Source organism: Tyto alba, unplaced genomic scaffold (genome assembly GCF_018691265.1).
Source record: "Tyto alba isolate M040663 unplaced genomic scaffold, T.alba_DEE_v4.0 Super-Scaffold_29, whole genome shotgun sequence".
NCBI classification, from domain to species: Eukaryota; Metazoa; Chordata; class Aves; order Strigiformes; family Tytonidae; genus Tyto; species Tyto alba.
In genome coordinates, this window is record NW_024881303.1 from 1,447,344 (window position 1) to 1,473,751 (window position 26,408).

Here is a 26,408-nt window from a genome sequence, read left to right on the forward strand (position 1 = left end):
TGAGTAAAACAAACTTGTGCTTTTTTATTACATTAAGAAACAGTAAAAATTCAGACTCTCGGTAAAGTAAATGCAATTCCAACTAATTACAGACTGCACCGTTATAAATTTAGTTGCACAGCCGCATTACAGAAACACATTTTCTCTTAAAAAGCAAACTTGCCAGTCACTGGTATCCATATCCACCGGGGCGCCAGGCAGGAGGAGCCCGGGCCAGGAAGTGACAACTTTGTACACATGGAAAACAGCAAACACGGCAAGGTGAGAAGGGTGTTAAAACACCTAAAACCATGGCAGGCCGGCGTTTCCCACCTCTCAGCGTCCCAGGAACGTCTCAGAGCAGTGGCCAAACCCCCTTCGCTTCGTGCGAAAGGTGCAGGGTTCAGGCAATGAAGTCCACAAAGTTCGTTAAGCAGAAGAATAGGAACCGTCGTCCTGCTCTTCATCCGACGAGTCTGCTGCCTTGGCCCCAAAGAGCTTCCCCACAACCGAGCACGGGGGCTGTCCTGCGGGCAGAAAAAGGGGGGTCAGCAGTGTGCCCCAGTCACAGAAGGGCCAAAAAGCAAAGGCGACTGCGGGAAAATCATTAAAAACACAAAGACTGCGGGCGCCCAAGGCGCTGCGGCAGCGGGGCGGGGGGAAGGACGGGCACTTACTTCTGTCAAAAGTGCACTTGGCCCTGCGTGAAGCCGGCGTCCCCAGCACAGCTCCGCCCTGGCGGGGAGGACAGAAAAGGCTCCGCTCCAGCAGCCGCCCCAGCGCCAGGCCCTGCCCTGCTGGCATTAACAGCTACGCCACCACCCCCCTCACCAGCCAGGATCCCAAAACCCGGGAGGCTGAAGGGATAAATACATAAATTCAGGGACTAGCTGATACAAGGTGAGAATTACTATTATTTCCTCCCCCGCTTTACAGAGTTAATAAAGCAGGAACTTAATTTACCTAAAGGGCACAGAACTCAAAAGCGGTTACAGATCCTGAAAAAATTAATTGAACCCTGACACTAAATAGCTCTTTCCTAACAGAAAGAACTTCTCTAAGAGGAGGAGATGACAGATACAGAACCCCGAAGCTGGGGAGGGCAGAGGGGAGGGCTCCCGTTTTCCATCTTGAACACACACAACTGGTCTGGGACCCCGGGGCCCTCGTGCCCGCTGCTCGGCAGAGCTCTGCCTCGTCAGGGTGGGTGGAGCCAGGCAGGGAAAGCAGCATTACCGACGACTTCTTGACCTTGGCCCAGGTGCCCTGCCTGTTCTTCTGCATCCTGAACACGTGCCTGTCGTAATCGTTCCTGCAGGTGTAAACAGGCACTTCAGCTTCAGGGGCCGGCGCTAAAGGCCTTAAACACAGCTCCAATTCAGAGAGAAAATTAGCACGGCCATTAAGAACAGTTGTTGGTCAATTAAATACAAGAGCAGCCCTGGGCACGTTGAATCAGCTCCGGCGCTGGAACTCGGCAGACAGAGCTTCATCCTCTTCCCGGATGAAGTCGGGTTCTTGGCCGTTTACACAGAGCACCACTGACTCCGCCAGTTCCCACACGCTTCCAAGTTTGTTCCAGTAAAGCCTGAGGCAACTGGGGTAACGGGGTCCTGGGCAGCGAACCCTCCGCCGGGGCTGGAGCCCGAGTCGCTCCCTGCGCCAGGGCAAACGCTGCCCCAGGAGCGCTCGCGCTAAACAGAGCCCTCGCGGCCCGCAGGATCTCCTGCACGGGCTCCAAGGCTGGAAGTGAACCGGGGCCCCACTTCCAAGAGTCCTTCTCAGAAGGCAAAAAACAATCTTGGGGAAAACGGGGCAGGAGGAGGTTAGCAGGGGGGCCAGCGGGACGAGGTCCTACCTGTTGATGGGAACCAGCATACCGGGGCTGATATGCTCACACTGAGGGGTTTTCACCGCAGGGAAGATGGCTGAGGAGGGCGTGATCGGGTTGTCCTTAAGTGCAATGTCATCCTCATCATCGTCCTCCTGGACTCCCCGGAACGCTGGCAACTACAAAGCCACATCAGAGCGATCAGTGACCTGTCCTTGTTAACGGAAGTCTGAGAACCAGGCTCCTCGGGGCTCTGTCGGGCTCTTCGCGACTCCGCCAGCCTCGGCTTGTCCCTCTTCCCCCACCGGAGCAGAAAAGGCTCTCTGTCCCCTCCTCCACGGGCAGGCGCTCCCTTCTGCTCCGTTTCTGACCCCAGCACGTCCTGCCGGCGCGCGGGGGGGGCTCCGCACAGCAGCCAGACGATGCCCCCAGCTCACGCTGAGCGCGCCGCCCGCCGACACCCAGCACCGCGCTCGCCCTTTTTAGGTGCTACCACACATTCGAAAAAAGAATTTCTGATTAAAATGACAGGCTCGAAGCCGACCGCCAGTACTCGGGGAGGAGGTTACTCAGCGACCTTCGGGTCCTTCCGTTTTGAAGCGAGAGAACTGGGAAGGCGCAGAGAGGAGCAGCAGAGGTGATCAGGCCCCGGGGGGCAGCGGTAACTGGCGCCGGGGTGAAGGGGCACCAGGACGGGCACTCGCCGTCTCCCCCCCGTGAGAAGAGGACGACGAGGTCAGCAGATAAAAGTTCCGAACAAATAAAAGATTATGCTGCTTCACACAGCAAATAGCTCAGCTCTGGAACTTGGCACAAGGAACTGCCAGCGATGTGAAGAGTCTGCCCAGGTTCAGAGAGGGGCTGGGCGAGTTCGTGGAAGGGGAGTGAGCTCAGGACTCCTGAATATACAGAATTTCTCCCTGGAGGTGCACCGCTCGCCTTACGTGACGGGAGGAGGCTGGCCGCTTCTGTGCAGCACAGGCTGGGCAAAATGGGTTTGAGGGGGGGAAAAAAGGAAAAAAAAGGGTTAAAAAAAAAAGGGTTAGGAAATAAAAAGGGGGACAAAATAAAGGGTTGGGAAAAAGAGGGGGGAAAAGGGAAAAAAAAAGGGGGAGAAAAGGGGGGAAAAAAGGGGAAAATAGAGGGGGGGAAAAGGGGGGAAAAGGGGGAAAAAGGGGGGAAAAAGGGGGGAAAAAGGGGGTAACAAAAAGGAAAGGGGGGGAAAATGAAAAAAAGGGGGAAAAGAAGGGGGGAAAAAAGGGGGGGGGAAAAGGGGGGAAGGGGGAAAAAAGGAAAAAAAAAAGGGAAAAAAGGAGGGGGGAAAAGAAGGGAAAAATGGGAAAAAAAGGGGGAAAAAAAGGGGGGAAAAAAAAGGGGGGAAAAAAGGGGGGGAAAAAAGGGGGGGAAAAAAGGGGGGGAAAAAAGGGGGGGAAAAAAGGGGGGGAAAAAAGGGGGGGGGGAGGAAAAAAAGAAAAAAAGGGGTAACAAAAGGCACCCTTTTGAATCGGTGGCTGCAATCGCGTTCTGCCACGAGCGGTCTCCCGCAGCACCCCCTCTGCTAGGGCGGGCTGTCCTGGCCCTGCCCAGCCAGCCCAGGCCCCGCTGCTCCGGCCGGGGGTCCCTGGGGGGCCAGGGGTGCCCGGGGAGCTGGGGGTGCCCGGGGAGCTGGGGGTCCCCGGGGGGCCGCGGCGGCGGGAAGCGCTGGGGCTGCGGGGCAAAGGCAGCGGAGAGCAGCTGCGGCAGCGGGCGGGCAGAGCCCCGGTCAGCGCGCCGCAAAAAGGTCCGTCACAGAATCTCTTTCAGAAAACCTCTACAAAGGGAGGGAAAAAAAAAAAAAAAAAAAAAAAAAGCGATCACTCTCTTGACAAACGGGTGGCTTCTGCTTTACAGCTGAGCCGTCGCTGACATCCCGAGCGCGCAATCGCGCTTCGCCAGCGGGGAGTGGCGGTCGGGCACGGCCGCGGGGCTGCATCTGCCCGCCGGGTTTGGGGGCTCACGGGGCCGGGGGCCACGCTCCTCCGGCTGCTGAAAAGGAGCCCAGCCAGGGAGACGGGGCAGCTCCTCAGCCCCCACGGGCACAGGCGGGAGAGAGCAGGTGAAGAACAGGCAAGGGCCCGGGCGAGAGGGCGACGAGCGGCAGAGCCCGCGCGGTCACCGCACACGCACGCGCTTCTCCCACACCTACCTTTACTCTCCTGCTCTGGAAGGGCGTCGCAGTGAACACGTCATCATGGTTGTCCTTTGGCAAACGGTCCAGAAAATCTCTCATCTGCTGCTTCCTTTTGAAGGTTCCCACCTTGGCAGTTACCGTAACCGGCTCCTTATCTACGCGAACTAAAATACGAATTGTCCTAAGGCATCAGTGATGTAGCGTGGTTTTAAAATTCCCTAACTACAATCAGTGCTAGTGATACAGAGCCCAGTCCCACCTTTGTGGAAATGTCTTCTGTTTTTTTCTGTGATTCTTTGAGTTCTTACACAATTTACGCTTTCAACAATAACGCCTCTGCTACATCTCAGTCGGAAGCTCACTCTCGAGCCTCACGTTGCCGTTGCAAGTGTCACACGTCAGCTATTTTACTACGATTTTCACAGAATTATCCGTCCATCTGCATTTCGGAGGCAGAAGACACCAAGGTTTGTCACCCACGTCAGGAGGCGTAACGTGCTGGGACAGAGGCTGCGCTGCACAGCCCGGCCCTGCTGCCGTGCCCCAGGCAAACCCCATCCCGTCACCGCACCCAAGCGGTGAGCCACCAAACCCGCTCGAGGGAAGGAAAGGACTCTGCCGCTTCCCCTGCTGCTTCCCGATGCAAGTTTACTTTCTGGGCAAATTTAGAACAACGGCTTCCCAGTATCCTCATCATCAAGACAAAACCAAAAATTATCTGCGTAAGCAGATAGTCAGGTAAAGAAGAAAATTAACCCACGGTTCACAGGTTTTCAGAAAAACGAAGTATTTTTGTACCTCTGCTAAGATTTCTCGTTACCAGGAGGCGCCCGCCTGCTGAGAGCAAGCCGCTGAGCTGCTCCTCACTGCCACGGGAAACCCTTGCCCAGTATTGGCCGGGGCTGCCTCTAGTGCTTTACTTTGCCACAGGCATCTTAGAGCGTCCTGGTACTGAAAAGGCCCGGGTGAGTCCGAGAGGGGCCAAGCGTTGCTGTCCTCGAGGCAAAAAAACCTTAAAACCGCTGTGGCAGACCGAGCCTTCACAAACGCTCGCTGACCAGAACAGTTGTGTTTTCTATTCAGCTGCAGCCTGATAATGTCAAATGCCAGGGTGAAACAGGAAAGAATTCTCTACAGGGGATCAGCAGTGGAGAAATAAACAGCAACATTAAAAAAGCTCTCCTAACCCCCCAAGTGCCGGGAATTTTGATACTGTAATAGTTAAAATAAGATGGTTTCTACCTATGCTGCAGAACACCGGAGAACAATACCACCACTGTCGAATTCATTACAAAAGTGATGCCCAGCAGATCCTCGTGCACATTCCGTAACTGCAACAACCATTTCAGAGACACATTCAAGTAAAAATAAAACGCACTGTCCTGCCCTTGGGACTCTTGATCTGCTGCTTTTCCAAGGCTGCACAGCCACAGTTCACTGACGCCAAGGGCAGGGAAACCTGCTGAGATCCTCTGCCCTCTTCTGCCTCGGGGGCTCCGGAGCCCACCCGGGGCACCGCGTTTGGAGGGGAAGAATTGGTTTAACGCTTTGAGGAAATGGAGAGCTCGCACCCAGCTGTAACCACGGAGCAACACCTCCAGTCACCCTTGCCCACAGCTGGGTAACACCTCAAGCTCCAGCATCCGAAGGCTGAGTGATGGCCCCTCTGCCAGCTAGAGGAGCTGCTACCAAACGCCTTTCCTTCCCTGAGCACTTACTGCAGCCTCACAACCTTCCCTCCGCTAAGTAACTGGATTGGGCATCTTGTGCCCTTCACTCCAGGGCACGCTCGCTCCCCGTCAGCGTGAATTCCCGACTGCAGAACACCAACAGGCACGTCGGTGCCAGACGCCAGCGAACGCAACTTCCCTGTTCTTACTCCACGCTGCCCCTAGTGCGCCCAAGCACCCCAGATCCGTTTTGGACAGACAGATCTACAAGTAGCTCGCTATCTGCCAGGGCCTCCCAGAACCTCTTCAGATATAAACAGCTGTTTTCCATTAGCTGTCAAGGCCAGTTTAAGGCTTCCAAGCATGCCAAAAACTGGAAAACTCTAAAAATATCCTTTCTCGTTACTTCAGTGTTTTACGACATCCCCTGAGCTCTGCAACAAACCTTTACAGTACCAAAAGTAACCTTCCTCCCTGCGGACGCTGACGTACGTTTATGTCTGTATCTCTCAGTACACGGTAAACACTGAATTTAAAATCATTTAAAGAGAACAAAATACCCAGAAACAAGCTGTCGGTACCTTGCTGTTCCGGTTTAACGGCACTCTTCTTGGCACGCGCCTTGGAGCCTTTCGCCTGTTCCTCTGTGTACCTCTGGTGGCACTCCTCAGCAGAGCGAGACCCCACTGCCATGGCCACCTCCACCCAGAAGCCGTTCCTGTGCTTCGGGAGCGCGGCGATGGCCCTGCCGGGAGAGCGAAGCCGCAGCCCCCGTCACGCCGAGGCGCCTGCCCGGCGCCGCCGAGCGGACCCCCCGCGCCCAGGGCCCCGGCTGCGCCTCGCACGCAGAGAGGCCGCTCGCGGGAGACACTTCAAAACATGCAGATTTATCTGAACAGTCTAAGCCAACAGAGAGAGAAATTTCTGCCCTGTTTTTAGCAGGTGTCCGTCCCTCCCCACCCGCCGCCCGAGACACGAGCTCACGCCTTTTCAGGTTTCTAATTTAAAAGAAACAAACCCAAACTTGGGCATTTTATTACTTCACGAATGTATTAAATACTGCCCAGTAGTTTAAGTAATTGGCCAATGCGTTAATTGAACAGTCTCGCAGTTAATCTCCCCTCTACAAAACTTGAATACAAAACCATGTCGTGTTTAACATTTTATTCCATTAGGGGAGAGAATATGCCTCCTCTGACTTACCGTCTAAATCACAAATATGAATACTTTTACCATATTATTTACCTCTTCATGTTCTTCAATTGGACTCATAGGAATGTTTATCACTTTTAACAAGTATGTGTCTTTGAAAAACAGGCAGAGGACTAGAGTCACAAAATTTTGCCTAATATCTGCGTTCCTCTCACTTTACACTGATGACAGTGGTAGGGGCTGCTATAGGCTCAGGCATCTGCCATTATTTTAGCCAATACTCAGCTGTCTCCTTTACTTAACCAGTTTTAATTTTGTTAACAAAATCTGTTTCTTAAGAGGGAATTAAAACGTAAAGGCAACCTTTAAAATAACATGAAACGGACTGGATCTGAAAATTCCAAATCCAGACCCTCCAGTACATTATGCCCCCTGATGCCCCAGGGAAACTCTGCCCCACGCAGACAGGGCAGCCACTTGCCTGTAGAGCCTCTGTAGTTCCTCTTCAGACCAATCTTCAGTCGCCCTCGGAAAAAGTTCTAGAGATTTCTGCACCTTTTCCCTCCCAGGTTCTCTTGATTTTGCTGCTGAAGACTTGGCAGTATTAGAAACTTTACAGTCTGGGTTTTTATCAGATACTTTCGAATTCCTTTTCTTTCTACAAAATTCCTCCTCGCTGGTTTCAGGCTCAGTGTCCAATTCAAGGAAATACCTCGGAGTGTTGGTTCTGCTTCGTGTCCTGACGGCCTTACCGGGCGGGTGGGAAGGCCCAGACTCGCCCGACGGAGCGTTCCCTTCCCCGGCCGGCACGCGCTGGGAGCCAGCCGCGTGGCTTGCTGGCCTCTCCTCGCATGACACCTTGTTTGCATCGTCCTCTGAGCTTTTAGAGGAGGATTTTGACTTCTGAGTGTCTCGTTTCAATGAAGGTTTGTATCTCCTTTTGACAAACAGTGGGGTGTCTTCACTGGATTCCTCTTCCTCATCTTTGCTTGACAATTCTTCTGTTAAACGCTTGCCTGGAAGTCGTTTGGGTGACCTCAACGAGCACTTGTAAGCCTGCTGATACATACTCAATTCGCCACATTCTGTTTCTCTCTTTTCCTTTGTCATTCTTGGGTTTCTGCTGTCACCGCTATGGCTGTTTACCATTTTAGTATTTAAGGGAGTCAGCTTAACAAAAAGCTGCCTTTTGTTTTTTCGACTATTGATCACACCATCACTTTCATCATCATCATCTGAAATGATGAGCCTGGCCACCTTGCCTCCAGAGGACTTGGTTTCCCTTTTGGACCTTGCTGGAACCTTTGGAACTTTTTCACTGTTTTTGCCTGAAAGAGATGGTGTCAGCAAAATATCACACCCTGTAATGTAAATCCTTCCTGTGCTGTCAGACAAGCAAAGGCTGGCCTGCAGCGGGACCCAACGCATCCCACGCTCGGAGACGCTCCGTTCAACAGTCGTGTTGGGATACAAAACAAACACTGCTTCCCTCCAAAACACGGCAAAACACGGCAAAACATCACTCGGGAGGGAAGTCGGTGATGCGAGGAAACATTTCATCGCGCTCTGGACTGCCTGCCCCTTCCCCATTTAAGAGAGGGATAATCTGCAACCCATTTCCAAAGCTTTACCTGGCAGAGAACTATAAACTCATTTCTGCTCTTAAGGGATGTCCGTAACTTCACCAAGCACGGCTGAGCACAACCAGCACCCAGCGAAGCTTCCCGAGGTCACCAGACCTCCTTTCCCATACGTGTATCTGGGAAGGACGAAGTGAAGGCCTTGTGCCCTCACACATACACAGGCTCCTATGCATCTGGGGTTAAATTCTGCAGGAGCACGACAGGCGTCCTGGCAGGCAGGCCAGGCCTCTGCACAGCAGTCAGGAAGCACAGAAAATCCATTTACACACGACCCTGACAAAGAACACGTGGCACGAAACCAGTTCCGAGCACTGAATTCACCGGGAGGGAGGACAGGCAGCGGTGGGGAGGGCTCCTCCAGCGCAGGGGATGTCCTGTCCCTGCCCAGCTCACTCCCATGACAGACTGCCTCCAGGCGACTGGAAGGATTATCAAGGCTAGAAAAGGGCACAAGTATCCAGCAGAGAATAAAAGAGTAAACAGAAAATGTTGCTCAAATGCTGTGACTGAGATCGAGCAAACACCAACATCCCCAAAGCTTTACTTGAGCTCCAAATAGCTTTTCGGCAGGAAATGTTCACTGCTTTAAAAGAGAAACTTCTGTTTCGTATTTTACATTGTTTGTAGGGTTCAGTTATTTCACAAATCTTTTTAAAGGTTTTAAAACTCTGTTAACACGCCTTCTTTTTCAACCCAGGCATTGCATTGATTTTACTTAATCCAGTTTAAAAGTAAAGCCAGACCACCAGTTCACTGGACTCAGAAGTCTGCTTCTCTTCAGGCTCTCTCAAGTCACCTCTAACAGCTATGTTGAGAGATCCAAAGTACGGGAGCAGAAAGTTCAAAAAAAATCATAATCCTTTCCTTTCAATTTCCAGAAAGAAATCTGCATGTTCCCATTATGTAAATAAAGAAGTGATTTACAAACACAGTTTCTATCAGAGCTGTAAAACTAGGCATTAATGCTACTCCGGTAATTCTTCATAGAAGAAGCAACAGACCACTGAGAGATTTAAATCATTTCTTTGCGTTAACAGGACATCACCATACTGCTCCAGCACCTAACTCATAATCCCACTGATTCGAGTCAATAACTTCAAAAAAAGAAACGCAACATTTTTTTACCTTTGCTTTGTTTTTTGGGTCTTTCTTTTGTTGCCTTCGTTACTTCCTTTCTTTTATTCTTCTCAGAGATGAAAGTGGCCTTTCTTTGGGATCTTTCACTACTGAGCATCTTCAAAATAAAACAATTTAATCTAAACTTCTGCAAGAGATTACATATGAAGCCTACCGATGCCAGCTCTCAAAAAGCCAGATGTTTTACAGGATTGGTAGATTTGAGAGTCACCTACATGGACCAGCATCTACTAAGGCCTAACTGATGAACGCAGGTGTTTATACAAATGCATGCAACCAAAGCGACTTAGCCAGGCTCCCTTTAAATTTAAATATTCTAAAACACAAGTTAAAATCTCAAGGCCTAGAACTGCTTGAGTTGGCAGTAAGTTGGACATAAATCCTCACTGCTGGCACTGATGACCAGTGCTAGTGCTCCCCCTCAGTCCATAAAGCCGACTAATCTTAGAGATTAAAAAAAAAAAAAAGCTCAGAGCTACCACAAAGAACACCGATTCCCTTCATTCGTTATCACAATATCATCAGTCACTGAAAGTGTCAGAATAAATAAGACCGGCACAGCTCAATCAAAACTGAGGTGACCTGGACAGACCAGGATGTGAGAAATGCAGCGATACCTGCTCCTAGTGAGCGGGACACCCTGCACGGGAAGGGGAGAACTGGGAGCACTGGAGATGAACCCAAACCCCTGCCTGCAGCACTGGCACCCCACTGGCACGGACCCGGCACCACAGTACTGCAGGAAATGTTTTACTCGGGAACCTCTGTGACCCAAAGCAGCATGTCCGTGCAGGTTCCTGTCCGATATAGTTATCTCTCCAAAAAAAAAAAAAAAAAACAACCCAACTTACTTTTCCAGAAGTAACTCCCCATGATCCCCATTTTACAGACAACAACAACTACATGATAATACAGATGCAGACTATTTTTTTGTTTGCTTTAAAATGGTTTTATAATGTTTTCAAGATTTCCTGCCTCTTCAGGTACTTGGCTAGAGCTGGACTCTCTCTGGTAAGATACCTAGGCAAGTTTATTCATTATATTTGACATACATTAAAGTAACAATATGCAAAAGAATCTTACCATGGACACATAATCTGTTCCACCTTCACTGACAGTAACATCTAGATTTTGATCAACAAACTCACGCTGCCCACACCAGAAATTTAATGGTGGTATAACAAGACGGCCACTACGGGTGTAAACTCTGCTCGAGTTAGTCAACATTGAACTCCGTTTTGGCGTTCTACCTACAAGAAAAATGAAGAAAAGTAGTTTTGTCCCAAATATTCTATTAAAAATTCACCTAAGCAGACAAGCAACACTGTGCTTAGACCAGCCCATTTGCACTGACTACATGGAAAACGTAAAACCTACTGCAGTGTTATGTTGTTCTCTGAAAAGTGTTCAGATTAGAAATAAGCACAACTTAATATGATTCACAAATTGTAAAATTTACTTTTGTGAAATTTCTACTTTTTCTTTGTTTAGAAGGTTGTAAACACTGTAGAGGTCACGTAGGAAGGTTGAGTGATAAAGAAAAGTTGTCACACTGAACAAATCCTAAGTAACGAGAGAAAAAATAAAACAGCTTTCATAGTGTTATCAAGAAAAGCTAATTATAGTATTGACAGTACAATGAAGTTTGGCCAAAGCACTACTGCAACCTATGACAAGACATTAAAAAGAAGCTAAAACCGAAGGTTACTACATCCCTAACAAAGCTAGGCTTACATTCCAACGCAAAGGAAAACCAGGTGGATCATTAGCTTAGGGCTTTACAGCCATGTTCTCTGGAAACAAAGCCAGCCTAAGGAATTTTTCCACAACCAATTCTGTCCATCCCCAGTTGCCGTCACTATGCCTCAACTGTGGCAAAAACATTAAAATGCCATTAAATAAACCTGCTCAAGAATTTGATAGGAGTTTAAACTAACCCAACTAAAAAAAGGTGGGGACTGGGGGGGCGGACACGACACTGCCAGGGAGGAGTCCCAAGGATGGAGCCTTGACAGAGGCGTCAAACCCCACGGGCGTCCCAGGAGGAGTGAGAAGAAGAGAGGAAGTTATGCAAAACAGCAACTGGGAAAAAAGTTAACTCCGGTTTGCTGTCAGAATGAACAGCTCTGGAGTCATTGCCTTCAGGTGCTACAGACCAAAACAGTGCTGCTTCTTTCCCAGGGTTAACCACAGGACAGCCCTCAAACACTCTTCAAAGCTGTTGCACATCAGCTAAACCAGAAATAAAGAAACAAGTCAACGCTGCTGATCACTGCGGTCTAAGTAAACACAAACAAGAACTTCACCCAACAGGAGTTTTGTTACCTCTTCCATACAGCCTAATTAACAAGACAGAAAACAGACAGGTAATAGGTATCTTTTTCCAGGGAAAACAGTTCTCAAAAACCCCCAACATCTTTCTGAAGAAAAGGATTATTAAATACCCACAAGCGCTTTCATCGTTCTCGGGCAATACTTCATAGGTGGTGTTGTTTCTGGTTTCAGGTTTCTTTACTTCTCTTGCTGACTCTTCTGCATCTTTCAACATCTCCGTACCCACCACCGAGTCACGCTCTTTAATCTCTCCAGTATTTTGTTTTACTTCTTTCCTAATGGAGTTTAATAGAAGAAACATTAACTATCTGAAGCAGTTGCCTTTTAACAACACATTCATTTACAGAAGCTCAAAGTCTCCTCCTCAGCTTGGCAAAAGCCCAACAGCAGAGTGCAGCTGTGCTCACACAGACACCGTGCGAGGCACTCGGGCCGAGAGACCTTTCCTTCGGTCTGCTCTGAGGCTGGGTGAGCAAGTGGAACCAAACCAGGCCAGGATAATGAAGAAAGGCAAAAGGACATCCTTCCAAAGGAGTGGCCGGTGTTCGCCTGGAACATAGTCTTCATGCACACATGTACAATCTTTTATACTCCTCTAGTATAGTATTCTTAAAAAGCAAAATCTCAGTAAATACTTAACATTGCAATGAAACAGAATCCCCAAATAAATTACCTTCTTTTTTCCTCAAGAAACTTCTCAACACATTCCGCCCAATTTTGGGGAAATCCATAGGCAAATCTTCTGATGAAACGGTAGGGAAATCCTGTTTGAAACCAAAGCAGCATTACCAATCGCTGAGCACTTCTAATCAGAAAGGGCAGGAATACCACTCGGCACAGCCGCGGTGCGGGACTGGCACGAGGCTCCCTGCAGAGCAGCGGGAGCCCCTCGGGGAGCCTGGGGTTTGCAGGCGCCCTGAGGGGCTAAGCTATTTGGGACTGGCCACATCAAGGAAATTCCACTTGGGGGAAACCTTTATTTCACTTTGCTACGGAAGCTGTTCAGTCAAGAGCACACACACCGTTCACGAGGCTGAGACAAAGAACAACTGCAGCAGGATCAGGTGCACTCAAAGTATCCAGCAACAATATAACCTGGGAAGGTCTTCAGGTAGTACAGATACAAAAGAATGAGTCTAGCTTTCTCTCTGAAATTGGAAAAAAAACCCCTAAAAAAAATATTGATGCGAAAGTATAGCGTAATCCTTTGTTGCAACAGAAAAAGAAAAAAGCATCACTTGAGCTTCAGCCTTTCAGAGCAAAACACCGGCCATTTAACACTGACAGCTGTTATCATGGAGCCTTCTCACAGAGAGGGGGGGACCTGCACGGGTGCAGAACCACAACCCCGAGCCACCCCTTGCCTGCTCACGTCTGAAAAACCCGCAGCGTCCAGCCTCTGACACCGAGACCGCGAGAGCTGTGGACTTCTGCAAGAGGGGTCTGCAACGCGTGATTAGAAAACAAGCTTAAGGGGTAGCCTGGTTACCTGAAATTCTGGGGAGCAGTATCTTTACTAGAAAGCCTTCAACAGGCACGAGTCAAAAAAAAAACAAAACAAAAAAAACAAAAAAAGAAATCACATCCACAAACTGTTAATCTCGGGAGCTGAAGCTGAAAGGCCATTAATGTCAGCCTGCACCAACAGTTCCAGGAGCTGAGCTCCTCCAGGAGGATGGGGAAAGAGAAAGGCATTATTTCATTAGTTTATTTAGTGTACAGCCAAAGATCCAGCTAGCCCTGACCTGGGAAAGGATACCAGCAGCAAAGGCCGAAGTACAGAAGCAAGGCGAGCGTACAGGAATATTCCCACCAAGTAATCTCCCAACCTCCAACTGAGAAATCAACACTGATTTCTATGTATTTAAAACCCCTAAAGGACCTTGTCTTCCAGGAACTTGCTGAGTCTCCAATGGAACTCCTGTACAACTTCAGCATCTACAAGATCCTGTGCACAGGTTTCTACAAATGAGATGCACGTAGCATGAAAAAATGTTTTATTTCCCCACTACTAGGTGTTTTTTTATTTCCTTTATTCTGTTACTGCAAGGGACTACACACAACTGACCTTTATTTACCATCTCCATTCCCTGTGTTATTTCATTAACCTCTCATCCACCTCCTCCCCCGTTTCCCAGCCACAAAGTCTTAGCTTAGTTTATTCTTTGCCCTGTGAAAGCCTTTTGGTAACTTTAAACACATCATTCTTCTCCACACATTTGCTGTTTCTTCAGTATTCTTTCTGAGAGTAAGCTGTTGGGGTTTCTGCAGGGAGGGGGAAGGAAAGATGTGGAGTTGTACTCAGTCTTCATGATGCTGCTGTGTCGTATGGGTTTTACGGCCAATAGCAATCTTTCTGTTCCGTTAAATTTCAATGGTCAAGTTGTATGACTGCTAGTGAGCATGAGGCTGAGCTCTTAACAGAGCCATCTGCCAACCCCCCCCAACCTTGTTCCTCAGTTTTAACAGCGAGCTGAGAGCCTTACAATCATATATCATCATATACTATCACATGGGGGTTGGACTAGATGATCTTTGAAGGTCCCTCCTGTTATGACCCAGAATGAGCCCAGGGAGCCAATGTGTTTGTGAGCCCCTCAGGTTAAATTAAAGTGAAATGACATTAATGACCAGTTTGAATGCTTTACTTGCACTAGAAACAACTTGAACTTGGAAAAGGATAGTAAGCAATATAGCCTCTGATTGATAAATCTATAAGAAAGAGAAAGAAATAAAAGAAAAAGAAGAGAGTCAAAGAATTTGGATCATCATCCCGGGTTTCAGTGTTGTCTCAGGTCTGGTAATCTTGGGTGGTGGGTGCACACCCAGATTCCACTAACTCATTTCCATGAGAGACAAGGAAGAGGTGGAGCATGGGTTCTGTGTGTGCTTCCCCCTACCACCTTTATTTTTTCCTCCATTTTTGCTTCTTGGCCCTTTAGCTCCATCTGCTGTCAGTCGTTTCTCATCAATCCGTTCAGCCCTTCCCTTCAAGGGTACAGCCGTAAAGTGAAGTGTAGGCATTAACCTGAACATAGGGTTTTATTTGGTCTACGTCACCCCATTTTGAGGCTTATCTAAGGAATTCAGCAATACAACCCGAAGGGAGTAGCACGGTGCACCCTTTGATGAACTCTGGGCTTCCTTAGGCAGACAGTTCCTTCCTGAGACTAATCACAAAAGGCCACAACTTTTCCCTGAGGCTTTCCTCCTCCTCAATGAACATCTGAGGCATTAACTCCTTCAGTTCCTTACTCCTCCCAAACCAACCTATGAAACCAATTCTGTCACATTGTTTTAATGCCCATTCTGAAGCTCCTATGACGTGCTTTGTGGCCAGCACTCACCCTTGCCATCCCGATGCAACTTAGCAACATCAGATTACAGCCGCTGCTCCCCAGCCCATGCTCTTTTCTGTAAAGCTTATGAAACTGCTCAAGAGCCCGCATCATTATGGGATTCTTTATATTCCTCTTGTTTTCTGTTGTTATTTAAATCCACAGAAGCTCCTTCTCCTTACCACATAACTACTTTGCATCCTTACAATCTTCCCAGAAGCCCAAAGTCTAGGGGCCGCATCAAAGAAGCCTTACACCACAGCGAGGCATTGCTTCATCTGTAGTAGCACTGTAATGCCTTCCCCCATACCTCACTATCTGTACATCCACCAACCCCCTTCATTGTTAGTTTCTATTGGTTTACCTCATATGAATGCCAAAGTCTGCCTTCCTTCAAGTGATGTGGGAAACAACTTCCTCAAAAAACCTTACATCGGCCACCCATCAGGCCCACCGGTATCAAAGCAGGTTTTTGTGAGGCGTTACATGCAAGTTATTTCACCCTTCAGCTCCTTTAAAATGCTTTAGGAGTAGCATTTGATTATCACACATAAGTTTGTTCTTTACATGGCCTGGATAAATTATTTCCTGGTGGCCAGGAAGGGCTCTAGGCAAAGCACAGCAAGTGCCATTGCAGAGATGCAGGCTGGGACGGAGCAAGGGCCTCGGGGCGTTGGGTGCAACATCCCTGCTGTGGGGCTGTTGGGACACCAACCCCAGCAAACACCTTTCCGGGAACAGAGCCTGTGCAATTAAACAGCCTCTACTGTCCTTTGCAGTTTCATCACCAATGAGCAGTGGATGGATTTGGCAGCACACCTGGAGGCCCAGATTCCCAATAACTGCTTCCAGAAACAAGGCAAAAGCAGGTAAGCGCCTCACCACTGCTCTTACTGCAACACCTTTCATTAGTGATTTCGCTGCTTTGAAGAATCATCCCTACACATCAGTCAAATATTTCCCACAGGCGAGTACTCCTGTACTGGTGCATCTCTGTTCACAGACTGATGGTGCCATGGCTGCCGGTCCCAGCTGCTAGAGGGAAATCCTCAGTTTACGCTGGGTATGTGGCATCTCCTCTCTTTATCTGCATTAACTTGTTTTCAACTTCTGATTCATGTATCAATATTGAATCTGTTCAGGGTATTTTCCCCGCCAACCCTATGACAGTTATTTTGTGTGTTGAGGAATGTCAGGAGGCGAGGGGGAAGCTGAGAAGGACGGACGTTTTGCCGTAATTGCTAAGTCTGAAAACGAGAGGAATTGACGCAGCACAGTCCCTTAGGGCTCTTAGGCTTAGGAAACCTCTCTAGTACTTGAGCCACTCTGTTCACAAGTCTCTTGCTGTCACTTTTCCATCTCAGAATATTAAAAAGAAATACGAGTATTTAGCAGAGGAATGAATAACAAAAAGTCAAAGCTGAGAGGAGTCAAGTCAGGTATTTATCAGAATGCATTCCAGTACTGCAAATGAGAAGAAAAATTAAAGCCATGGACACAACTTTGGATGCCTTGTGCTGGGCCTGAAGGAGCGAAGAGTGCATACATGCTCCTTCAAAAAGCATGGTATCACACACAAGGCACACCTGTATTAAGGCAAGCATTTGTTCCATCTGAGCCACAGATCATCAGACACCAGCTTGGAAGGGACCTCAAGGATGTGCTGGTCCAACCTTTCTGGCACAAGCCCAGTCTGAACAAGCTGGCCCAGCCCCCTGTCCCTCCCTGTCACATTAAAAGGGTCCAATGCTGGGGAGCCCACCCCCGCCCTGGGGAGATTATTCCAGAGGCTGATTGTTATCACAGTGAAACATTTTCCTCTTGTGCCCAGGCAGAATCTCCCCAGCAGTGACTCGGACCCCTCACCCCTCATCTTTCCCATGGGACTCCTTGTACACAGGGAGTCTCCATCTCCTCTGCAGCCCCCCCTTTCTATACTGGGACATGGGGATAAGGTCTCCCCTCAGCCTTCTCTTCTCTCAGCCTTTCCTCACATGGCAGCTGCCCAGTGCCTTGATCACCTTTGTGGCCCTTCTCCGGGCCCTCTCCAGCCTGGCCACATCGGTTTCGCACAGCAGGGACCAAAACTGAACTCCAGGTGTGCCCTGACAAGCGCTGAGCAGAGTGGGGTAGTGACTCCTCCAGCCTATCCAGGTCTTCCTGAAGGGTGGCTCTCCCTCCTGAAGCGTTTGCTTCCCCACTCAGTTTGGTATCACCACCAAACTTCATCAGGGTACCCTTGATCCCACCATCCAGATCACTTAGGATATTAAACAGCGTTGGTCCCAATATCAGTCCCTGGGGAACCCCCCTTGTGCCAGGTTCCCAGTTTGAAAAGGAGCCAGTTCCCCCGGCACTGCACAGACCCCTTGTCCAGACTGTCACACACCAGTCTCTCCAGGAGGAAGCTGTGGGGAACCGTATGGTAAGCCTTGGAGAAATCCAGGTGGACAATGTCCACCGCTCGCCCACACCAACCGAGCAGGTTACGTCGTTGTAGAAGGCAATCATGGTTGTCAAGCACCATTTGCCCCGGGTGAGTCCATGCTGCCTTTTCCCAGTCACATGCTTCATGTGACTTGTGGTAGCCCCCCAGGAGGATTTGATCCAGACCTTTCCCCAGGGACTGAAGTAAAACTGACGGGCCTATAAACTTCCTGGATCCTCCTTTAAGCCCTTGTGGTAGAGGGGGGTTCTTCCGGTCTTCTGGGACATCCCCTAACCTGCACAGCTTCTCAAAGATTACCAACATGATCTTTACGTTCCTAGAGCTGTCTGTAAGCACTAACACGGCAGCTCACTTACTAGTGAACATGACAGAGGATGCACATGAAGCAAGAAAAATGGAGTAAAGCCTAGCCTAACTTTAACTCTGTGTGTAAATCGAGTTTCCTTTAAAATACCACGTGCTTTAAAACAATCTGAAGCAGGAAGTCTTTCTAGATTTGGTAAAACATACCACTTGGATCCTAAAGATGCATCAGTTTACTAAATTATAAAGCACCGACACCATAACCAGTCTGTCTCCAAATAGAAATTCTATGTAGCATTGCAGAGCTAGTCATTAATTACTGGATTGCAAGTCACAGATAGAATGCAAACACCAGAGTCATTTCAGCAGTGTATAAACAATCCCTATTTGAATGTCTTAGCACTACTGAAATGCCAAAGCCTCGACCAAAATTACATAAAAGCAATCTTAGCAAAAAAACAGTTTCTTTAACAGAATGTACCTACTAGCCAACTTCATGCTCTGAAAGCCCTCTCTGTACCTGCAGCACCAATTAACATTAAATAGTATTCAGAAATCTGATGCTGGAGTGATGAATACCCACCGAGTCCAATTAGCAGAATAAGGCAAAACATTCACTTCAGCAGTACATTCAATCATAAATCTAAAGCCCTTCTCAGTTTGCAATGTTGCATTAAGAATCATCTTCTTACCTTCTTTCCTCATCAAATCTGAATTTATCTTTCCATGTAGTGAGTAGGTCCAGCCAGACGATGATTTAACTTTGTTCCGTGCTACGCGTTCCACAATTGCACTACTACACCAAAGCTCATCTTTCATATCTCTAAGAAAAGACAGAAAACATGAAGAACAGAAATAAAACATTGTTTTCATAAAAGGAAGAATTCAAAACTAGAATACTGATATTCCATATGAGACTGGCAGTATTTTACAAGCAATATAGACCCTGGCAGGACGTGCTAGGTTTTCTTTTCTTAGCCTGGAAGAGAAATAGTTCTGGCCTTGTCTAACACTTGGACAGGTGACAAAAACGAACATGTCAACTACTGAAAATGTTGGTCACAGAACATTAGCTTGACATTAAGCTGCAGAAGCAAAGTGGACTGAAGGACTCCATCCAGCTCGTTGCTGCAGTGATACTGCTATGCAAGTTACAGAACTACTGCTGCATTATACAGGTCAAATGTATATTTGCCCCAGGATGATTGTATTTATTTCTGACTTTCCTATTTAAAGACAAGAACAACTGAAGAAGGATCCCTAATATGTGCAAAAATTGGAGTCGTTAAGAAATTAAGGGTCTTCTCCATGAAAAATAAAAAGCAGACCCAAGCATTAAAACAGAAAATCTACAGAGAGTGTTGGGGGGAGTTTTTTAAAATATACATTTATGGCAGTAGTCAACAGACCAAACTACAGAACAGTATTAAGGACTGGAACCCAAGATGACAGTGAAAACATTCAACTGTATAACTTGTCACAAAGTATTAACAGAAGTCAATTCAAAGAGACTATAAAGCAAATCAAACATCACATGCAGGAAGCATGTATCAGATACGCACCACCACAAATGAAAAGAGAACATGTTGCTAGTAGCAAAGGGTGCAAAAACAGAGGACCAGCTGTTTCCATAGAGCTATGAAACAAATGTCAATTCCTACTACAAACCCCACCCCAGAGTGTTGTAGCCTCCTGACACCTCTCAGTACGCACACTGAATTACTTCCTTTCACAGTGCTACTGCTGTTGAGTGAGGCTCCAAATTTTCAGTAGATAAGTAACTATGTTAGGTAGTTACTAACTACACAAAGAGTAGAACACGCTCGTCCAAGGGCGTATTTTCACAATGTCTTCAAACAACCGTATGGCAAGCTAAATCTGTCCTTTGTTCTGACACTTGTTTTCCTGATCTTATAGCTATATGAATGCAGTCTGAGCAAAAACAGAACCAAAATAAGAGCAGAGTCAGTTTCCAGGTGGACCAGTTGCTGGCATGGTTCACCACACAGCTATAGGAGTAATAATACAGCAGTCTGCACCAAGTTTGACTTAAAGCAGCCACTGAACAGAATTTTTGTGAAATTAAGTAGAAGCTCATAAGACCCCTAAGTCAGCACCAGTTTGGGCAATCTACTAGACTGAGGACTGGACTTTGAAATAATAATTTAACCAGTAGTTTCCTGTATGTAGGCACTCTACCTCTTGCCTACCTGAAGGAATTCACCTCTTCCTTGATAAAGTTTAAACTATAACATCACTTTGTATTTAAAAAAGGCTAAGAGTAAGTTCCATGAGGGTGCAGCTCCTACAGCCACCCAAGCCAAGCTAAGCCAGGACAACCCAGGTTCTTTCTCCTCCACCACTCCTCAGCCTCCAGCCGCGCAGTCCCTCATCTCCCCGTGCACCAGCACAGCCCGGCTGCAGGCTCTGAAGCAAACAGACTCAGCACGCTTAGTGAGAAGATAGATAACTATGTTTTAAAAAAAAAAAAAAAAATGGTAAGAGCTGTAAGCACTGCCACAAGGGTTAGGATGCAAGCAAAGGGGCATGTTCCGGGTGGCCGGGGAGGAAAGCGGCAGAAGCGCATGAAACTGCTTCCAACAGTTACCAAGATACTCTGAGAATACCAAGTGTCAAAGCTACAGCTATTCAGCCAGGCAAAGATGGGATACAGCCTTTCTAGCTCGGAGGCTGAAATCACACCAACATGTTTTACATTGCATTTATATCAGAAAACTTTTTCTTACTTCTCTTTTCCTTCAACACATACTGCAGCACTACCATCCAGCACTTTAATTCTCCAATGGGTTAGGTAGACAATTTTCTGATACAGGGGGAAAAAAAAAAAGGAGTAATTTTTACATTAGATTAAGCCATGCAATATCACCAAGGAATCAGCAAAATAGAAATTAACACCTATATAACTTCAGAAGATATTTAGGCACCATCCTCCAGACCAGAAAAACTGAAAATAACCATTATACACATAAATGTTGAAGCATAATCAAGCTTGAGTCTAATACACAAGTGAAGACAGGCATTTAAGTTATAGAAGCTTGAGTAATTTAATGTTGACTTTCAGAAGACAAAGTCATTGGCCGAGACCTCTAGCAAATCCAGAAAGCTCCTCACAAAACATACCAACACTATGCCACCCTTCTTACATTTAGTCATCTGTTTGATTGGTCTCAATGCTTCCACCAGTTTCCTAAGGTAACCAGAGGAATGCAGCACACTTCAAAATACACCACTTCCCTTGAGATTTATTCAGGAAGTTGTAAACACTGCCAGGCATGTATTGAATTGAAAGGAACATCTGAAGACTAGTCTCCTAGGAAAAGATTCTTGTCCAACATAATTCAACAGACCTTTGGATATTCTGTAGGAAAGCCAAGACTTTTACTTCACCATCTGCTGCACAGATTCAGTTAACTTCAGAACCATCCCTAGCCTACAGCTTGGAAAGATCTCTCCTCCATGGCTTTGCATAGATAGTCAAAAGCTGGATTGGCCAGCAATTTGTTTCATGTCCATCATACCAACACATGGCAATTAACATACTAAAGAGATGATGTAGGAGGCTCCTTCATATACAGAACTCTTTCAGCCCATTCTGTGGCTTCTGAATACTAAAATAAAAGCCCTTCTTTTATTAAAAAAAAAAAACAAAAAAACAAAACAAAAAAAAACACACTACAAAAAACCCCTGAACACTGTCATCCTGGAGTAGGGGAAAAAAAATCCTTCAGATGGAAGCGTTTACTAGTAAGATCTAATAAAATAATAGTTTATTGTCTTCTGAGTGCTCATTACTTTTGATAAGAAAAAAAAATAAATACGTCACAGCTATGAACTACAAGCAGCCCACAGGAATATACCAGTTGCCCTGAAGTAGTAAGTTCTCCCACCTCTTCATCTGCTTTGCCAGCAACTTGATCCATATTTACTGGTTTACGCAAAGGGACCTCACGGCCTTTTTTCAGCTTTTGCTTCCTTGAAATGCAGGCCCTGGGAGAAGAGAGCGTAATACTACAAAAGCACTGTGAAGACTTTTGAGAATTAGTCTCCAGTATCTTTTCTACTCCATGAGCAGCTTGTTTACTACTTGTCTGCATCTCTCTTCTGTCTTGAAGTTCCTCACGCTTTGCTTGTCTATTTCTCCACCTTTCTTCCAACTGATCCTCATTTTTACAAGGGGGGAACTTTAAATTCACAGGACTAATCACTGCATTTTGAGACATTTCATCATCAGCATCTGTTGATTCTATAAGGAAAACATCCTGATCATCTGTATTAGAAGCCACACACTCCGTAGGATTATTCCTGTGCTGCTCAACAGAAGTAGATTTGATTAATGGCTTTTCTGTAGTTGTGGAAGGAGGAATATTCTGCTTGATTAGGTTTGACGGTGTTGGATCTGTCCATTAAGAAAAAAAAAAAAAAAAGAATAACAAAGAAATCAGTGATTTTGAGAACTAGTAAAAAATTAAAAATGGAGCTGACTTTATGAATGTATAAGAGGAGCTTGTATAGATTAGCACTACAACAATTGTGAAGGCACTACCTATTTCAATCATTAACAGCAAGCCACTCTTTGAATCTGTTCAGATTAGCTTTTCCTCACCACCAGATCAATACCCCTGCTGTTAAATCCTTATAGATATCCCACTTTCCCCCAAAACCAAGATAATGCACACTGTTTCTGTTAATAGTGTATCGTTACCATTCCTCCTATATTTCCTTTAATGAATCCTCCTTGCAGAGCAAAAAAATCTGTTTTCAAAAAAAACAAAATCTCAGATATTTCCATCTTTCCAGACTTCAAGATCTGGACTTCTAGCCATGCTGCTGTTATGCTGGGAGCTACATGCCTTGGGTTTTGAGTTTTCAGGTAAATTAAGTTCCATTTTGAGGCTGAACACTACTAAGACTTTGGCACGTATCATTTTCTTCATCTGAATTTTCAAAACTGAATTACAGGACAGAAGCATATACAGGGTTGCTATCAAGTAACAATATTGAAAAAAAAAAACAAATACAAGAGAATTTCTCACAAAACCAAACCTTTTCTCTTTAGGTATTAAAAGCTAAGGAGGGGAAAAAAAAAAAAAAAAAAAAAATCAAAAACCAAAAGGGCCAGCAAATAAGAGGTTTACTACTTTTTCCACCCAGTTTCACATTCAACTGGCAAAGTGTTACACTTTGTCTCTAAAGAACTCTTAACCACATGAGGAGCCTGAAGGTAGGTGGCTGTTGCTGCCAGGGGAGGTTGCACACTCAAATGGAGTAACGATGTCAGAAGCCCAGAGCCCTAAACCACAATTAAAGCAAGTCTAATGCCATGTCCAGGTTTGAAAGACCAGATTTTCAGGTTTCTTCCTCTATTTTCCACTGCACGCACACTGCAAAGAATAATGAGAGTCTGCCAAAGCACACGAGAGATTATAGGCAAGAACAGAAACCCTGAAGTCAAGGAAGTTTTTGAAATGTTTAAGAGCAACATCAAGTACCTCTCTGACGCTGCTGCAGTTTCTGCTTTACGCGCAAGAAGAACTTCTGTGGGGATTCCAATACCAGAGGGTCTGGGGCTAGTGCTTTTGTGATTGGGTTCTCAGGAATCAGAGTGTGAGTTAATTCTGGAAAATAATAATACAAAATCTTCATGTAGGGGCAGGGGAAGCAAAGTGCATACTTCATAATATACTAAACAGTATATAAAAGTATGTGCTCTTTCCTTTGCCAAGATGGATGGACAGTGCGACCTTCCCCTTTCATCAGAGGGTGATGTTGCCTCAGCTGCCTGGGAGAAACACCCCCAGGTGTGTGTAGGCATGCCTGGATGTAACCCAACCCCCAGGAATCGACAGGAGCTTGGAGGTGCCTGCAAATGAGATGTGTTTCATAGTAGCAAAGTCTAACAGGTAGCACCAATACTAGCCCCTTTTCATAGTCAATTAGAAGTCATTATCAATTTCTGATGTGATGATGCAAGGGCAAAAAACCACACCTTTTAGAAATCTGATGTTAAAAGAAAGCCTTAGGAGCTTTCACTTTCTCTAAAATAACATAGAATCATAGAATAGTTGGGGTCAGAAGGGACCTTTAAAGATCATCCAGTCCCACCCCGCTGCCACAGGCAGGGATACCTTCCTCCAAGCCCCATCCAACCTGGCTTTGAACCCTGGACCACCTCCCTGTGAGGCCAGACTGAAAGAGTTGGTGGTTCCCTCCTTTCTACCCTTTTTAAAAATGGGGGCAATGTTTCCCTTTTTTCTGTCACCACAATAATGGTTTAATATCATTTTTACTGTACACAACAGAAATACTAAGAGTAACAAGTGGGTTTATGTTACAGCAGGGAGAGACTTTTTCATATCTAACCAAAAAACTAGGGCAACTCCACCTCCGACTGCAAATTCTTTTGAGAACGACCCAACAATCCCCCCAGTGAAAACAGCATACAGCTGCCCACGGTCCCGGCCAGAAAAGACAGGCAGAGCACTCAGCCTAGTTTCCTGCAGTTATGTCTTAAAATGAACACAGACAAACCAGGTAGGTCTTAAACCCCCATCCAAAACCAGACAGAAGCTTACTACAGGAGATTTACAAGTTCTGTGCTTCAAAGAGGAATACACGTGGCAACTAAACACAACCCTTCTGATAAATCAGCCAGTATTTCAGTCGGTTTTCCTGTTCCAGGTGATCAGTGCATGAGCGTAACAGGGCACTACGACAGGACGCTTCCCTCTTCAAAAACACTTCTGTTACCTTTGCAGGGACACACGGACCAGAAGGCAGGCCACTGCCACCCACCTGCGTACCTCTCCAGGAGGGCACACAGCGCTTGCCAGCTCACGTTACACCACCTAGTCCGAGAACACCCTGGAAAAGCCATCAAAGCAGGCTGCCCAGGAAACCGCCCCTGAAGGGTTTCAAACCCCAAACAATTATTCCAGCAGCCTTTCTCCTTCCCATATGAATTGCTAAGAGTAAAGCAACTGTTTGGGGTTTCTTTTAACTTAAGAACTTGTGTAATTTTCTAAAAGGGTCGATCCCATTCACAAACAGAATGGAAGGAAGAGTTAAAGCCAGACCGATGAAACAAGGGAGAAATAGCATGGGAGGGATTCCGTTAAGGTTAAGAAAGGGGAAGATAAAACGACTGCGCTACTGGCATATTTCAGCATTAAAAAAACCTCTCCGTCCAAACTTGCTTTTAAAAAAAAAAAAGAAAAAAAAAATCCTGAACATCTCGGGGAAAGCCAGCAGTGGCACCCATAGTGTTTACACCTAGGAAGCCGCTCCGGCCGCGTTCCCCAGGCCCTGGCAGAGCGGAGCGGAACGCGAGGCCGCCTTCCCGCAGAACCGAACGAGCGAAGCCCTTCCCGGCCGGCCACACGCACCTGGCAGCCCGGCGGGTCCCTGCCCGCCCGCCGCTCCCGCGGGCCCCCTCAGCTTTCGCCTCAGCTCCGCGGGGTTCAGGGTGGGCGTCAGCAGCAGGTCGCCGGGGCAGCTCCCCGCGGGCCGCCGCTCCTGCCGCCGGGCCCTGGCCTTCATCCGCTGGAAGATTTTGGCGGGGGACTCGTGGGCGGGAGGCTCGCAGGCCCGGCGCTTCAACCAGCAGCCGGGGCCGGCCCGGGGCGGCTTCTCACCGCCCGCCACGCCGCCTTTCTCCTCCGGCGGAGGCCTCCCGGCGCGGCCCTCCCCATCCCTGGCGCTGCCCTCCCCGCGGCCCTCCCCATCCTTGGCGCTGCCCCGGCGCCTCAGCAGCTCCTTCAGCGGGGTCACCGTGCCCGCGGGGACGCTGCTCAGGGACACGGAGCAGAACGGCAGCTCCTCTCGGCCGCGGGAAGCGGCGGCGCGCCGGGAAGTCACGACCATGGCGGCGGCGGGTGGGTGCCGCGGGGCCCTTGAGGCGGCGGCGGCGGCGGCGGCGGCGGCAGACCCCGCCCCCTCGGGCTGTTACAGCGTTTGAGCGCGGTCGTTGCGCCCGGATTGGTGGCGGGGGCTCGGCGCGTCACTGCCCGCCCGGGCGGCGGGAACGGGCGGAGGGGAGGAGAAGCTGCGGCACGGCGCGTAGGGAGAGGCCGCATCGCCCCCGCGTCCGTCCGCGGTGGTTCGGTCCGCCTCGCCCCGAGCGGTGGGCGTGGCTCGATGAGGGACAGCGGGAAACGCGGGTGGCGGGGGGGGGCGGGGGGTCCTCAAAGCCCCCCCAGTGCCCCCCCCTGCCCCGGGCAGGGCCCCCTTCCCCCAGCCCAGGGGGCTCCCAGCCCCGTCCAACCTGGCCTTGAACCCTTCCAGGGAGGGGGCAGCCACAGCTGCTCTGGGCACCCTGGGCCAGCGCCTCCCCCCCGCACAGGGAACAATTTCTGCCTTATATATAACCTAAACCTACTCTCTTT

The 26,408-nt window shown here is 47.9% G+C and overlaps 1 protein-coding gene across 3 annotated transcripts; it reads right to left on the reverse strand.

Annotated features, from left to right (window-relative positions):
• Positions 1–25,938, reverse strand: MIS18BP1 (MIS18 binding protein 1). 3 transcript variants are annotated; one of them, XM_032995897.2, is made up of 16 exons: positions 25,410–25,938; positions 23,517–23,642; positions 21,915–22,423; positions 20,754–20,830; positions 18,699–18,829; positions 12,590–12,680; positions 12,031–12,191; positions 10,666–10,832; positions 9,571–9,679; positions 7,284–8,130; positions 6,232–6,395; positions 3,996–4,144; positions 1,838–1,989; positions 1,216–1,291; positions 657–714; positions 1–506 (listed from the first exon to the last, which is right to left on the reverse strand). In XM_032995897.2, exons 1-16 carry the CDS (start codon positions 25,885–25,887, stop codon positions 409–411), a joined length of 3,393 nt encoding a protein of 1,130 aa, XP_032851788.2. In that variant the 5' UTR covers positions 25,888–25,938; the 3' UTR covers positions 1–408. The 3 variants fall into 3 exon arrangements, 2 of the variants coding, with proteins under 2 accessions (XP_032851788.2, XP_042655235.1); XR_006165930.1 differs by having other exon boundaries at positions 440–506; positions 657–1,291; XM_042799301.1 differs by lacking the exons at positions 1–506; positions 657–714; positions 1,216–1,291 and having other exon boundaries at positions 1,878–2,792.
• Between the last annotated feature and the right edge of the window lie 470 nt (positions 25,939–26,408).